This window comes from Lemur catta, chromosome 19 (assembly GCF_020740605.2).
Source record: "Lemur catta isolate mLemCat1 chromosome 19, mLemCat1.pri, whole genome shotgun sequence".
In the NCBI taxonomy this organism is placed as follows: Eukaryota; Metazoa; Chordata; class Mammalia; order Primates; family Lemuridae; genus Lemur; species Lemur catta.
The window spans coordinates 31,512,201-31,529,475 of NC_059146.1; the positions used below are offsets into that span (position 1 = coordinate 31,512,201).

General features: G+C 36.7%; 1 protein-coding gene across 4 annotated transcripts; it reads left to right on the top strand.

The window, feature by feature from the left end:
- Positions 1-2,114: 2,114 nt before the first annotated feature.
- On the top strand, positions 2,115-16,203 carry ZNF260 (zinc finger protein 260). Of its 4 annotated transcripts, none has more exons than XM_045532218.1 (5): positions 2,115-2,643; positions 3,122-3,166; positions 4,867-5,085; positions 12,414-12,481; positions 13,977-16,203. In XM_045532218.1, exon 5 carries the CDS (start codon positions 14,591-14,593, stop codon positions 15,689-15,691), a length of 1,101 nt encoding a protein of 366 aa, XP_045388174.1. In that variant the 5' UTR covers positions 2,115-2,643; positions 3,122-3,166; positions 4,867-5,085; positions 12,414-12,481; positions 13,977-14,590; the 3' UTR covers positions 15,692-16,203. The 4 variants fall into 4 exon arrangements, 3 of the variants coding, with proteins under 3 accessions (XP_045388174.1, XP_045388173.1, XP_045388175.1); XM_045532217.1 differs by lacking the exon at positions 2,115-2,643 and adding an exon at positions 2,746-2,779; XR_006730129.1 differs by lacking the exons at positions 2,115-2,643; positions 13,977-16,203 and adding an exon at positions 2,746-2,779 and having other exon boundaries at positions 12,414-12,592.
- Positions 16,204-17,275: the final 1,072 nt, after the last annotated feature.

Below are 17,275 nucleotides of genomic sequence, written 5' to 3' on the forward strand. Positions count from 1 at the left end.
ACATCAAAAGGCCTGTAGATGATGAAGAATTCATATCCAGTTTGAACAATGTCAGTTGCTCCTTAGCATACCACTGTCCTCCCCCAGAAGGCAGAATTAAGGGTAATCTCAGTGGCAATTTGGGCATGTTTCTTGTGTGTCACCAAAAAGAAACTGACACTGCTATCATTTATTAACTACTTATTCTTTCATTAATCAAATATTTACTGATAGCTAACTATGTCCTAGCCATTGTGGTACATGCTGAAGACTGAATAATTATACAAAAAGACAAGGAGAAATCCCTTCTTTCCCAAACTTAAGTCTAGTTATAGTGAGGAAAAATTAAAATGCTACTATATATTTCATGCAAACAAAAACAAAAACCCTCAACTAAACAAACAAAAAAGCATATTTCATGCATACATAGGTGGAACTTTTTTTTTTTTTTTTTACCAAATTGCTTTCACACAATGTACAACTTAAAATTCCCTATTTTCATTTAATATATTGTAAACTCTCATACACTTCCTTTCATTCTAAATGCATGGTTATAAAATAGCTGCTCCACATGTAACACCATATCCACATTCCAGACAGAAAGAGGAAAAGGGCCACAAGAGTACATGCCCACTGAGTCAGCCCCATCCCATCCCCACATCTTTAAAAAACTCTTTGAGAAGCCCAATCTAAGAACTTTTGCTTACATCAACAGAAGAAGCCAAAACATGCAGAGTTCTGTTTTTTTTTTTTTCTGTTTGTTTTTCTTTATTTAAGCAGGGCACAGTGCTCTTCCAAATAAGATCAGGATTTTTACAGCAGTAAAGAGGAGGGAATGGATATTGGGTTAGCCACAGGTGGCAAAACAGTAAACAGTATCTAATATTTAAAATATTCTAAGGAACTTTCAATTTTGTTGGAAGTTAAACTATCACTTAAATGAAAACATACTCTATATATAACATGCGTTTATGTATTTGTTCTGTATGCATATATGTGTATCTATGTATGTACATATGTAAAACAAAAATACTCAGCATGCAAGATAGACTGAACTATTCCCCATATTAATAAGAGAAAATTAGGGAAAGCAAGGAAGGAAGGTTATTTCCAAAGAGAAATAGTAGATTCCAGGTTACTTGATAGGTCTTTCTGGGCATTTGCCAAGAGAGAGAAAAAAAATTGTATCCTGAAAAAATAAAGCATTTAAGGAATAAAGAGAAAATTCCAAGGCACCTTAAACATGGCTTTTAGATGTGACCGAGTTCCTCCTTCTCTGGGGATCTCTTTTGGAGGTCAGAAATGGCAGACAACACACCTCCTCCGAGGTCCAAATGACAAGGTCAGAGGTTACTCTGGCTGCCCCTCCCCCACCATGGTTGGGTTATCAGAGACCGGCGCTTCCATGGCAATCTTAGTGTCACAGAAAAGTGCTCCTTTACTGTCAAGGTGCCGAGCTGTCTTGTGCTCCCACATATGACTATGTATGACATACAGTCACAGACACACAGTCACGGTCTCCTCAAATCCACGCACACACAGTGCTGCAGTGACACATCTAACGTTGACAAGTACCCTCAGTGACAAGTACCCTCCCTCCATGCCCCACACGGTGCTGCACAGTCACAGTGCCCACGGGGACAGAGTAACAGCCACACAGTCACAAAGCTCCGTATACATGCACACAGAGGAACTCATGGTCACACACGATCATAATCACACATCCACCACAGGGATACACTCACACCTACAGTCCCAGCTAACCCACGCCTGAACACACAGCGTTACACTCGGTCACAAATTAACAATCATAACACAAGGACTCACAGGACAGCATAATACTCCCCACATCCGCACACAAGGTGTCACACAACGCTAGGACATACAGCCACACAATCACACACGGTTGCACAGCCGCCCTTCCTCAGCCCGTTACGCCTCAACAGACTCAGTACTCAGTCTCAATCCCCGCCCCGGTTCTAGACTCCTCGCCTCCGGCCTCCCCCGTATCGCGTCACTAGCAGTCGCCGAGGCGAACCGTTCGGGGACCAGCTCCTAGGTCCAGCACAGCGGTCCACAGAGCCGCCAGCCTCGCGGTTTTTGAGGGGCCGAGGACGCGGCGCCCTGTGGGAAATGTAGTTCAGCCCCACACCCGCGACGGACAAGATGGCGCCCGGCCCGAGTCCGGCCAAAGAGATTGCCGCCGATCGCCGAACCGCGCCTGGGAGTCTCCTGGGGGTCCTGGCCTAGCATCGCACCGCGGCTCCTACGTGAAGTCAGCCCAGCGTGTTTGAGCTGATCTTATCGTACTCTTTGGCACACCACTGCCCTCTCCTACAGGCAGAGTAGACACAAGCAGAATGTTACGATAACTAAGTCTTGAGACTCGGCCTACTTACACTCCCGCCCCCACCAGAGAGACAGTCCCACAGCCTCTGGCGGAGAAAAGAAGGTTCGCGCGAAAAGCTGACTCGAAGCCTGAATCTTCTGGGAAGTGTAGTCCATAGTCAATGAGTGGCGTGGAGGACAGGCCGAGACCGGTTGATTCCGTCCAGTTCTGAGCCGGGAGCCGGCAGAGCTCGAGAGACCTCTGGAAATGTTCGCCCGCCGAAAGAGTGCGCAGGCGCAGACTCTCCGGCTCGCCATGGTCGTCTTTGTCTGCTGGTGAGTTTGGTTTCTGCGGTGTGGGGCTTTGGTCTGCGGGCCCGGACCCTGCCAGGGAGTCTGTAAGAGAGGATTCGTGGTGCCTGCGCCGGGGCTGTGGAGGCCGAAGGGGAGGAATCGCCTCTTGTGACGTGCGGTGTGTAGAGCTTGTGTGGATGGGAGCAGGGGTAGGCAGGAAACGAGTGGGCGCGCGGGTGGGTCCCCGAGGGTTGTGAGGGGTGTTGGGATTGTAGAGTTAGTGAGAAACTGGTTCTAAGTTTGTGAGGATAGATGGTGGCTTTGTGAGGAGTAACCTCTAAGCCTAACTTTCCTCGTTTCTAAAATAATGATTATAAGGATGTGTTTTTCTGGAATATAAGAAAGGGTAAAGGCTAAGGAATTGAGTGAATTAAAAGTGATTTTTATATAAAAGCAAACCTATTGTGAAGTAGAAAACAAAATGAGCATTCTTTTTGTTTGTTTTTTGTTTTTGTTTCAGAGGAAAGATTTCCGAAAAACTTGTTACTGGGTGCCTATACTCCCAGTAAGTATTGAGTTTTCTTAATATTTTGGAGAAACTTTAGTGGGGCTGTTTAGAGAAGCCCTGAACTAAGGAAAATAGCTTTAACGGTAGTTTCCACTAACACAGAAAGCACAGAAATGGAAAGCTAATTGTCTTGCCTTTGGCGCAAAGAAATCGAGAAACTCCCTAGTTCAGCAGCCTGACTACTAATTTGACCGGGTTTTCCACAGCCCAAATGGCCTTTGTAAATGTCGTGAAACAAATTTCTTCTATCTACAAAGACACTTTCTTCAAGTATTGTGTCACACTTATTCTTAACATATTTTTCAATAAAATGAAAAATTAAAGAATCAAAGTACAAAATATATATCATAAATATATGGTTTTGATATATACAAAAAAATCTGTTAAAAGTTATAAGGAAGACAGGACTTAATGTTTCTCCTTGTTCCTTAGCTATTGGTGTTTCTAAGCTGGCCTTGAACATCTTTTCATCTCTAAGTACTCTATGGGCAATAACATTCCACTGCTATGGCTTTATCTGACACATATGATTAATAAATGTCTATTTCTATTGGAGACTTGTCCTGAGCTCTTGATGATATATCCAACTGCCTAATGGACAGTCCGTCTGGAGGTTACATAGGAGCTTCAAGCTCTTTATGTCCAAAGTGTCATACTGATAGCTCCTTCCTAACATCTGCCTCCATCCAATCCCCCTTCTGTATAACTTGTTTCAGCAATTCATAGCACTGTCTAGCCAGGTTCTAAGGCTCTTGCATTTTAGTAAGAGAAGAGCTTCTGAGTAAGTTTGACCCTTTCATGTGTCATACTCCATTACAACTTGGAAACCAAGGTTTCTTCATTACACACAATAAGTGATAAATATATATATTTGCTGAATCAATAAATGAGAATACAGTTAGCCCTTCGTATCTGTGGGTTTTGCATCCATGGATCAAAATTATTTTTAGGCCTACAATGGTTGCATCTGTACTGAACACGTACAGACTTTTCTTGTTGTCATTATTCCCTAAACAATACGCTATAGCAACTATTTACATAGCATTTACATGACATTAGGTATTATAAGTAGCTAGGGGTGATTTAAAGGATAGAGGAGGATGTGCATAGGTTATATGCAAATACTATAACATTATATATATGGGACTAGAGCACCTGCAGATTTTGGTATCCGCAGGGGTCCTGGAACTAATCCCCTGTGGATACCAAGGGAAGACTATAATTGTAGGATACTATTATATTTAATTTCTCCTACAGTAACATAATGTAGGTAAGATATATTAGTCCTCTAAAATTTTTAAGCACTCTGACCTATAAATACTATCAAAATAATTTCCTATATATTTTGTCCATATCAGTCAAGGTCAGTTACTTTACATTTATGAGAAAAGTGTTGTTATGGGAAAAAAAGGCATTTAAAAATGTGACTTCAATCAGGAGCAAGAACACAAGTGACACCTGCTCAAAGGAACCTGTACAGGTTGTGATTCTGGAGAACTCTGGCAACTTAATGTCATAGCTTCTCTGTGTAACCTAAATTCTGAAAATAAGGGACCTTCTGTTTCTCATTTCTGAAATGTGTGGAGCTTGTAAATGGCATTATGGGTTTGGCCTGAAATGCTAAGTATGGATATTCTTTTTCTATTTGCTCACATGTATGTATAAACCAAAGAGTCATCACTACTTCTTTTTCACAGGCCAGCATCTTGTGCATCCCCAGGAGCTGCACTTTCCTTACCCCTCAACAGTTCTTAGAGTCCTAAGGGCTCAGCCTGAATTCTGGGATGCTGCTTTGCCCCCCAGCCATAATGTCCAAGTCCTATGTCACTTTTTCATTTACAAGCTTAAAGTCACCAGTTCAGACAAGAAGAGCAATGGATGATTGAGGAAGAGATGTGAAAGAAGGTTCTCTCTAGGTGAGTAAGCAAAAACCTGGCAGGTATGAATGGGATAAAAGGCTTATTGCAGTTACTGAGAGTTTGCAACCTCTAAATTTTCTTTTTTGTTTGTTTTTTTGAGATTTTTGTTACTAGCCCTTGTCTTTTGGAGTGATGTTACTGCTAATTCTTTAGATACCTAAATGACATTTCCAGATATTCTTCCTGATTCTATGTTTTCCTTTTCTCAGATTCTAGAGGACTGGTTGCTTCCCCCACCTGTATTCTGGGTGCCAGGCTCTCTACCTCATTTGCAGCCTCAATTTTATGATTTTTATAGCCTTACTTTCATGTTTATTCCCTCTTTTACTAAAATTCTCCATTTTTCACTTCTCCCTTTATGCCTAGACTCATTTCCTTAAGCATTCAGGCCTTCACAGATCTGTGACCTTTCAAAAGCTAGCATGTAAATTATTTTTGGTAAAATATCATCTATGTATCTAATCTTTCTATTATGTATCAAACGTGTAATCTTTCAAAGACTAGCATGTAGATTCGTTTCTTTAAAATTTAGCTTTCAATCATTTCTCCCTCCTGCCATTGTTGTATACCTCAGAGTTGAATTTTACTCCCTTAGTCTTATTTCCTATTGTCTTACCTTCAGCCGTCATAGTTCAACGAATGCTTCCTCACCTCCTGCTTTTTAACAATATTGCAGGCTTGGGGATTAGTACTGACTTTTACTAGCTCACTTCCCCTGTTACTTTTAAAAAGAAATCATACTTAAAATTTAATGTATGTACTGGATAGAAAATTAAAACGATAGGGTATGTCTCCTCATTCATGGCTCTCAGCTCTCTATTTCTGGTCCCAAGAAGCAGCCACTATTAACAGTGTCTTCTGTATGCTTCTAAATGTTTTTATGAGTATATAAAAAGGTTTTCAGATAGAGCAGTGACATGATTTGACTGTGACAAGATTACTGTGGCTGCTGTGTTGAGAACTGTAAAGAGATAAAACCAAAGTAGCAAGACCAGTGAGGAGTCTATTAAATAATCCAGGCAAGACAGGATGTGGCTTAGGCGTTGGTTGTCCCAATGAGGATTGTGAGAAATAGCCAGATTCTGGGTATATTTTGAAGATAAAGCCAATAGTATATGAAGATATAATAGGTATGTGATCTGAGAGAAATAGAAGTGTTGCTTGAGCAACTGAGAGAATGAGGTTACTATTTAAAGAGATGAGAAGAATGTAGGAGGAACTGGTTTGGAAGCTAGAGCTAGAGTTTGGACCGGAGCAGGATGAATTAGATCCCTATTAGACATCCAAGTGGAGATGTTGAATAGTCAGTAGGATATGTGAATCAGTTATTGAGGAGAGAGGTCTAAGCTGGTGATGAACATTTGTTAGACATCTCAGATACATGATATGTAAAGCAGCGAGATAGGGCTAAGAAGTGTACTAACCACGGTAAAGCTAAGTGATAGAACAAACCTCCAAACGTGCTGGTTTAATGTGCCTAGTACATTTGGAGGTTTGTTAAACCTCTTGGTCATATAACAGTCATGTGGTGAGTAGTCCAGATTTCCATGGTTACTTTGGTCTTTGTCCTTTAAGGATCCAAATTCCTCCCAGGTTGTCTCTTTATTATCTGGTTGTGGTCGGTGCTGGATCAACAATACTGGTTCCAGCCAGATGGAAGAGGAAGGAATTGGTGGTACTCTAGGACAGGGGGTCAGCAAACTTTTCTGTAAAGGGCCAGATAGTAAATATTTGAGCCGTCGTAGGCTGTAGGATCTCTGTTACAACTACTGAACTCAGGCATTGTAGCGTGAAAGTGTCATAGACAAGAAAGTGAACGGACGAGAAAATAAATGAACATGACTATGTTCCAGTGAAACTCTTCACAAAACAGATATGGCATGTAGTTTACCAACCCTTGTTCTAACAGGTCATTGTTTACAAAGAAAACAGTGAAGATTTCCTTGCCATTAGAGTATTTTGATTTATATTTTGAAAATATTTTTTAAACCATGAGGTAAATGCTGTTGGAAGAACCATTTTACCTGGTATTCAGATGACGTTGCCCAACACTGTCATTTACAGTATGAAAAATTCAATTCTGATAAATATGTGTGAAGGATGTAGATGTAATACCTATAAAAATATGAGGGGATTTAATTACAAAGGAGATGTAACTTTTTGTTTTCTTGTGGCTTGTTAGGATTAAAGTAGCTAAAATATCGATTTGTTGTGCATCATACTTTCTCAAGTTTAATGAATTTAAAAAGTAATTGGAAAATTTAAAATAAATAGTAATACTATTATCTATTAAAAGTTTATTACATTTCACCTGTTAAGCCTTCTATGCTTTGGGCTTAAGGGCAATGAAATACCTTAACAATTGTCTCCATTTTTTTTTTTCTATGTTTATTTTTCAAGTTTTCCTGTTTCAGTTTTTGGTCTTTTCTGGTTTCAGTTTTCAAAGATTATTTGCTAGGTTTTCATATTTATTTGCGTGGGTTGAATAGAATATTCCCTACAATCATTTTCTATCTATGGTTAATTACAAATAATCTTTTTTTTTTGCTTTATTCCTACTTAACTTTTTTCCCTAAAAATCAACTCATGAATTTATTATTGTTTCTCTTTTTCTGTAATAAATTAATTTATTTTTTTATTTTTACTAGTTTTCTGTTTTATTGTTTACTTTTCCTTATTTAAATTATTTAGAGTGCTTAGTTTATTATTAATTCTTTTATAAATGATGTAAATATTTATGCTAAAACTTCTTTTCCAAGCATTTTTTCAAATATGTTGGATAGGTTCTGACATGCTTTGTTTTGTTTTCATGAATTATATTTCTGAATATTTTGCAATTTGTTTTAATTTTCTCTTTGGCCAAAGGATTTGTTCAAACCAGTAGATTTTGAAATTCACAATGGAAAGGTTTTTAATTTTTTTTTGTAATTTCTGGGTGTTTTTTTTTTTTTTTGGTCAGAATATTTTGTCCTTTTCTACTTTGTGGAATAGGCCTACTATATTAGCTGATTTTGAGGATGTTCTTTGAACATTTAAACAGGTGGTTCATTATCTATTTTCAAGATACAGAATAAACTGATTAGTAAACTATGTTATAAATTGGTATATATTTTTCTTTTATATATTTTTAAATATATTTTATGGATTTGATTTCATAGGTGAAGAGAGTGTTGTCTTCTCAGTTACTAATGTGTTGCTGTATCTTGGATTTCTCTAGTTTTTATAGATTTCTTTTTTATTCTGTATTTTGTTTATTTTCAGCATTTCTGAGACATATTTTAGATGCATATCTTGTATACAGGGCTGTCCGGAAAGTATCCAGCCATGTTAATATAATGAGAATGGTTACTTTCTGGCTGGATACTTTCCAGACAGCCCTTGCATATAGAGTTTAGGTGGGTTTTGCTATATCAGTATTGCTAAACTTAGGCATGCATCAAAATCATGTCAAATACAGATTACCTGGGTCCCATCCTCAAGTTTACTGATTCAGGAGGTCTGGTGTGAGGCCTGAGAATTTTCCATATAAGCCTTTTCTTTCACTAGTTATGTTTATTCTAATTGTACTTACTGATATGAATATGATTCATATTGGTTCCTTTATCTAATTTTATGTATTCTATTTTAAATTCTGCCTCATCTTTATATCTTTATTATCTTTATAGGCTCTTTGAATTTTTTTGTTTTGTTATATGTCTTTCCTTCTGAAAATTTGGGAAGTTTATATTTTTTTCCCCTTCTTTTGGTTGCCTTTATATTAATAACCTTTATGGTCTTGATCCTTGATTTCCTTAGACAATATCTATTTACTCCTCACTAGGGGTAATGGGGATATTGGTATATTTTCAGTTCCCTCTTCACTCCACTACACACTTGGTGATTGTGGTTATTATTCCAGCTTTAAATATTACCAGTTGTATACTTCTTGCCTCCCTCTTTATATATGTGAAATTTTTTGCATCTTTGCCTTTGATCAGTCTATCAAGGTTAAATATCCCTCATTTAACCCTGAGCTTCATTTTTATTAAAATATCTAGCCCAATCTCTGAGCTCCCATCTCATATCACAGCATCCAGGGCAACTTGGATCCTAAGTGTATACTATCTTATATTTGTATTTTTAATTCTGATGTCTCAGACATACGTTGAAGCTCATTGAGAGAAAACCCAGTATTTTGTCCTTGTCTGCAATCTTGAACACAAACAAGGCAATCATTAAATAATTCATGATTGTTGTAGAGCTACAGTATGGGAGGATTTACTTTTTCAGCTTTATTGAGGTATAATTTACTTGAAAGTACCCGTTAGTTATATTGGAAAATAGCTCTGTGTCTTGATTTTGGTGTTGGTTGTGTGAGTATATACAATTAGCAAAATTCATCAAATATAAAGAGCTGTTTTCCAAAGTAGTTATGCCATTTTTCTTTATCACTAGCAATGTATGAGAGATTTATGGTTGTTTCAAACTCTCACATATGGGTCCTTTTAACTTCAGCCATTTTATTCTCTTTGGGTTTTAATATGCATTTTACTAATTATTAGTTAAAGAGAGGGTCTCGCTCTGTCATTCAGGCTGGAGTGCAGTGGGTGGCCTGATTAGAGCTCATTATAACCTCAAACTCCTGGACTCAAGTGATCCTCGTAAGTCTCCAGAGTAAGTAGGACTACAGGCACGAGCCTCCATGCCCAGCTAATTTTTTATTTGTTGTAGAGATGAGGTCTCTTTATATTGCCAAGACTAGTCTTCAACTCCTGGCCTCAAACAGTCCTCCTCCCTTGGCCTCCCAAAGTGCTGGGATTATGGGCATGAGCCACTGCGCCTGGCTATGATGAACAACTTTTAATGTGCTCAATGGCCATTCATATACAGGTTGAGCATCCCTAATCTGTAAATTCGAAATATGAAATGCTCCAAAATTTGAAACTTTTTGAGTGCTGACACGACACCACAAGTGGAAAATTCTATATCTGACCTCATGTGATGAGCCACATATATTATTAAAAATATTGTATAAAATTACTGTCAGGTTATGTGTGTAAAGTATATGTGAAACATAAATGAATGTCATGTTTAGGTTTGGTTTCCGTACCCAAGATATCTCATTATATATATGGAGATATTCCAAAATTCAAGAAAATCAAAAATCTAAAATACTTCTGGTCCTAGGTATTTCAGATAAGGGATACTCAACACGTATCTTATTTTGTGAGTGTCTATTCCAGTCATTTGGCCATTTTAAAAATTAGATTATTCATCTTTTTATTATTGAGTTTAAGAGTTCTGTATACATTTTGGATACAAGCCCTTTATCAGTTTCTCTCAGTCTTTGGCTTGTCTTTTGTTTTCTTAACTATATTTCTGAAGAGGATTTGTTTTTACTTTTGATGAAGTCTACTTTGTATTTTTTTCTTTTGTGTTAATAGTTTTAGTGCTTTAGGTCTGTGATTCATTTTGAGTGAAACTTTGCTTACATTATGCAGATGGGTTGAGACATTTTTTTAAATTATGGAAGTATAGCATTGATATGAGTGACGGTATATTACCAGAGTCACTTTTTACATTGATTTATAAGAAAATGAGGGTAAAATTCTGAAAGAGATAGATCAGGATAATATTGAAGGTTTCTAGCTAGTGGATGGAAAAGAAATGTTTTAGAGAGAGAGAAAGAAAAGGGCTCTTAACAAGAGAAGACCTTGGGTACCAGTACATTAGGCATAATGAAAGTAGACAAATAAATGGAAACTGACTTGATGGTAGTGACAGTTTTCATAATCGAGAAATGATAGTACTAATAATTAAAACACTGCAATAAATCAGATTTGGAAGCAAAGATGGCTGGGTTTTTTCGCCTATCTTCTTTTTGTTTCTTCATTAAATAAGCGTATGCTATGTTCTTTAGCCCATATGAGACTCAGTTGCAACTAGGTAAAAGGTCAGAGGACTGTCTACAGTTATTTTACTGCTCTAAATTGGTTTAAGTCAAAAGGCCCAATTCTTAAAGGTTGATTCTATAGGTGTAATGAATAGAAGCTTTTAAAAGTCAAATAGGATTTCAGCTACGCTTGTTCCCTCTTTCCTTACCCTCAATTCCTACTCCACATAGCCAAACACTATCAACTCACTTAACTGTCTACTAGTGTTTATTCTCATATTTTATACAGGTATTTCACCTATTTTTTGATTCATCAATTTTAGACATTATCAACATGCTGATATAAAACATGGGGTCCAGAAATATTACCTCCAATACCCATACTTCCCTTCCTGCTTTCTGATACTAGTTACATCACTGCTTTTTTTATTATATCATTTGTCAGCATTTTATAACAGTGTAAGTGTCATTGACTGGTAAACCAAATGATCTACTGTGATTCTGTTTGGTTTCTTGTATAACTTTTGTTTTTCTTTGAGTTAATATTTGCCTCCTTTTGTTTGCTTAGTTTTCTATTTATGTGTTGTGATTCTTCCCAAACTCTCAAACAGAACTATAAAACTTCAAAGTCTTGGTTGGAAATAATTTGGGATCAGGTGTCTTTTTGATGTGATAAATCTTTTTTTATTTCTCCTTATATAATAAATATTTTTTTTGAAATATTTAGGATCCTCTTTTTATTCCTAGCTGAAATTTCACAATGATGTGCTTTAGCAGGGATCCTCTTAAATGGAATGTTCTTTGTACTCAATGGGCCTATTAAGTATGTAGACTCGTGATTTATGATTCTGGGAATTTTTCTTGTATTAGTTCTCTGAAAATTTCTTGCATTGATTTTTCTTCATACTTTCTTTGGAACTCCTTTAGTAGATGTTGAATCAATCTCCTGGATTCTTCCACTAATCCAGTAATTTTCCAGTCATTGCTCTTTTTCTTTATTTCTTTCTCCTTTCCTTCCTTCTTTTATTCTGATTTTTTAGACTTCTGTTCCACAACATACTGAATTTTAAATTTTTATCATTATTTCCAGAAGCACTTCTTTATAGAACTCTGTTAATATTTCATTGCTATAATAATCTTTTCTTAGCTTTCTGTGATATTAATTATAGTGTTACAGGTCCATGTTCTTCTGTTCTTTGCCTTGTATTATCCTGTTTGTTTTGATCTGTCTTTGATGTTAGGGCTTTCATCAAATGTGTTTGTGATCATTAGCTCTACATTAATATTTAATATTGAGATACCAGAAAGATTCTTATAATCTGTGTACATGGGTGGGACTTGTAAAATAGTGGTCATCACTGTGTAGCAATCAGTTAGGAATATAGGTGTTTCTTTTATATGATTCCATATGTTAGTATCTGTAGGTGTTCTCATGGTCTTCTCATTTTTTCAGAAAAGAATCCCTCCATTATCTGACACCTGGCAACCACCAGCATTTTTGGAGTTTAACAGTAAGAAAAGGTTTGGGCACCTACTATGTATAAACTTTTACTCATTCTTTTCTTTTTATTATGGTCCTCTCATTTACTTTGCTTGTCATCATTACATTTGGAGCCTCTCAGTTTTAGTTTGTCTGGATAATAACTTTCCATTAAGAGAGTTGGGGACAGCAGCTGCTCCTTTTATAATCATTTTATAAGCCCCATCTTCCACTCTTTCGTGGTCTCTCCAGTTAGAGAGCCTCTCTGAAAACTTGTGTGTTACAAATGACCTTGTTTCTAGCTGGCATCCTCATCTGCTCACTTTTTATTTAAGCTACTCAGTTCTGCTATTAACTTACAGTCCCCTATTTGCTTTCCTTCTAAATTTCCCAATGCTTTTTGTCCAGTGGTATCTCCTTAGCCTTTTAGTTTTTATGAGTATGTGCTTCTCTTAACCCTTTTACTATCATTTTAATAGAGTTTCAGGAAGACATAGGAATAAATACCTTATTTAAATTTTTCTGTTCATTTTCTTTTTGTCCCATCACCCTAGGCTCTTTAAATCTTATGTGTTTGTCCTTTCATCCTGTTTGTTGCCTATTCTTTATGTTTTCTCTTATTTGACTGATTTATGAAGTGTGCATAGTTACATTTATAAGCAGTAAAAAGGTGGCTCATACCTGTAATCTCAGCACTTTGTGAGGTCAAGATGGGAGGATTGCTCAAAGTGAAGAGTTCAAGACCAACATGGGCAATACAGTGCAACATCACCTCTACAAAAAATTTGAAAAAAATTAGCCAGGAGAAGTGGCTTGCACCTGTAGTCACAGCTACTTAGGAGGCTGAGGAGGGACTTAAGGGTGATCACTTGAGCCGTGGAAGATAAGGTTTCAATTAGCTGTGATCATGCCACTGCACTCCAGCCTGGGCAACAGGGGAAGACCTTGTCTGAAGAAAAAAAAAGAAAAAACACTAAAAACTACATATACCTATGAATGTTAATTATATTTGAACTTTGGGGTTTTTTGCCTTGTGTGTGTGTGTGTGTGTGTGTGTGTGTGTGTGTGTGTGTGTGTGAGAGAGAGAGAGAGAGAGAGAGAGAGAGAGATGGGGTCTCACTCTGTCACCTAGGCTAGAGTGCACTGGTGCAATAATAGCTCACTGCAGCCTGTAATTCCCAGGCTCAAGGGATCCTCCCAACTCAGCCTCCTGAGTAGCTGGGACTGCAGGTGCATGCTACCACAACTGGCTAATTTTTAAAGAAAATTTTTTTAGAGATGGGGGGGTCTCACTTTGTTGCCTGGGCTATAAGCTTTCTTTTATACTGAGAGATTAGGCTTGAATAAAGACTCTATTTTACAGTAGCACACTTCTGAAATTTTATTAACAATAGTGGGAAAATTCACAGATATTAGTGCTATTATGTTAATGATAATGATAACCTAATTTATTGGATGCTTACTACATGCCAGACAGTAAATATTGTACACTTATTAACTCTTTTTCAATGATGATTTCTTTGTACTTTCTTTTAGAAGCCTGGGAAGTTTATAAACAGATAAAGACACAACATGAAAGACTTGTGAGTTAAGTCTCATCTTTCTCTGTGAAAATACAGAGAAACTCAAAACCTAGGAAACAGTAAAGTATTTCTTCTGAACACAGTCATTGATTCTTCAAGATTGTACTTCTTTGTATAGGACTCAGTTTAAAAGAGTTTGCAACATAATTTATACTCATACATAATTTATACTTAAATATGAGAGAAGCAGTGTAGGAAAGAACCCTTAAGAATATAAAGAGGATGCTATAGTTCATCCCTTTTTGTAATTGTCTCATCTCAGGGTAATCAACATGAGAAGTGTTTCATCATAAATTTAACTTCTTTAGATTCCTGAGAATTAATATTGAAAAGAAACTATATGAATTTATTGAGTATGGAAAAGCTTTCATCCTTTTTACATCTCAATAGATACTAGGGAAATCTCCTAGGAGAAAATCTGTGTGCATGATAGGACTGTTGGAAAGCCTTTAGCATGAATTACATCTCCTTCAGCATGATCAGATTCATACTGAATAGAAACCTTATGAATGTAATGAATGTAGAAAAACCTTTAGCCTGAAACAAAACTTCACAGAGCATAAGAAAATGCATACCGGCGAGAAATCACATGAATGTACTGAATGTGGTAAAGTGTTCACTCGAGTCTCATCCCTGACTCTCCATTTGAGAAGTCACACAGGAAAGAAATTGCATAAATGTAATAAAAAATGTGGAAAAGCCTTCAGCCAGAAGGGAAGCTTCCTTTCTCATCAGAAACATCTTACTGGAGAGAAACCTTATGAAAGTGAGAAAGCTTCTATTCAGATGCCAACCCCCAATACACACCAGAATAATCACACAGGAAACAAACCTTATGCATGTAAGGAATGTGGGAAGTCCTTTAATGGCAAATCATATCTCACTGAGCATGAGAAAATTCATACTGGAGAGAAACCATTTGAATGTAATCAATGTGGAAGAGCCTTCAGCCAGAAGCAATACCTCATTAAACATCAGAACATCCATAGTGGAAAGAAACCTTTTAAATGTAATGAGTGTGGAAAAGCCTTTAGCCAGAAGGAAAACCTCATTATCCATCAGAGAATCCATACTGGAGAGAAACCTTATGAATGTAAAGGGTGTGGGAAAGCTTTTATTCAGAAGTCAAGCCTCATTAGACACCAGAGAAGTCATACTGGAGAGAAACCCTATACGTGTAAGGAATGTGGGAAAGCCTTCAGTGGTAAATCAAATCTCACTGAGCATGAGAAAATTCATATTGGAGAGAAACCCTATAAATGTAATGAATGTGGAACAATCTTCAGGCAGAAACAATACCTCATTAAACATCACAACATTCATACAGGAGAGAAACCCTATGAATGTAATAAATGTGGAAAAGCCTTTTCTCGGATCACATCACTTATTGTACATGTGAGAATTCATACAGGTGATAAGCCTTATGAATGTAAGGTATGTGGAAAAGCCTTCTGTCAAAGCTCATCTCTTACTGTGCACATGAGAAGCCATACAGGTGAAAAACCCTATGGTTGTAATGAATGTGGGAAAGCCTTTTCTCAGTTCTCAACTCTTGCTCTGCATATGAGAATCCATACTGGTGAAAAACCTTATCAGTGTAGTGAATGTGGGAAAGCTTTCAGCCAAAAGTCACATCACATTAGACACCAGAGAATTCATACTCATTAAAGCTCTATGAATGCCTTGGACTTAGGAAAACCTTCAGCACAATTTATACTTAATAGTATTTCAAAAAATTCATTTTACATTAAAGCGACATCAATGTGGGAGATCTTTCAGCAGCAATTCAAAACTTAAAATACTGTGTGTTTAGTAAGTATCATAATATAATGAAATCCTGTAACCCAAACTCCCACCACACACATGGACACTAAGTAGCTTGTTCCTGGAAGGCCTACCAGATGCGTTAAGAAAAGAGATATAAGAGGTACAGGATTTGAAATTAAGAGACAAAATTATTGTTGTATGTTTTGATACATGTATGATTTGTAAAACTGTAATCATCAAAATTGTTGAAGCAATTATAGACAATTGAGATTATGACAGAATACTGAATCCAGAAATACATGCATGAATTTATGGGGAATTGGTAACTGATAGAGGTGGTATCCCAGATTGGCGGGGAAATCATGGATAATTTAAAAAATGGTCTCAGGGTAATTGACTCCTTATATGGAAAAGTAATATTAATAGATTTCTACCATCATCATACATTCAAAAATTTATTTCTTAAGAATTCCAAAAGTACTGAAGACTAAAATGCAAAAAAGGAAAACTTTATAAGAGCTTTATAAGAGAATGTTTTTAAAACAATGGGTAGGAAAGAATTTGTAAGACATTCCAGAATACCCAGAAATTCCACTCTTGAGTACAGTAGTGCCCCCTTTTCTGTGGGGATATATTCTAAGACCCCTGGTGAATCCCTGAAACCTGGATAGTACTGAACCTTAAATATACTTTGTTTTTTCCTGTAAAGTTCAGTTTGCAAATCAGATATAATAACAGATTAAAAACAATACTAATAGAATCATAACTATATACTGTAATGAAAGTTCTGTGAATCTGGTCTCAAAATACCTTATTGTGCTGTACTTACCTATTTTTGGATTGCAGTTGACCATGGGTAACTGAAACTATGGAAAGTGAAGCCACGGATGAGGTGGGGGGGACTATTGTATATATACATATACCCAAGAAACTGACACATGTATACAGGAAATCATGTACTAGTCTGTAGCTGTGTAATTCATTGCAGCATGAGTTATAGTAGCCAAAAGTTGGGACACAGATGCCTGTCACTTGTGAAATAGATGAATAAAATATGGTACAGTAACAGTAGAACACTCTAGCAGTTAAGTACAACAAATTAAGTCTATATGTATTAAAAGAGAAAGATATAAGAAATCATGTAGAGTGAAAAAAAAATGAAGTGATGAACATATTGTAATGGTATCTATGTTAATTTGTATAAAATCAACACTAACCAACCCTAATACCAAATATTGCTTATGGATAAATTTTTATGTAAAACTATAAAGAACGGGTTAGAAAGGTACACAGTTCCCAAAAGTGGTGCTGCTAGGAAGAAGGGGGGGAGAAGGGAAATGTGACCGAACATGGTAATTAAAGCATACTTCAGTTTTGTATCTAAATATCAATTTCTCATTCAAAAGAAATAAACATCGCAAGTAAATGTAAAAAATATTAATTCTGGCTTGTAGTAATATATATGTGCAACCTATTTGTGCTATC

Excerpts from the sequence above, each read along its gene's own strand:
- ZNF260 (XM_045532218.1), top strand. The coding sequence starts at position 14,591 with ATGCATACCGGCGAGAAATCACATGAATGTACTGAATGTGGTAAAGTG.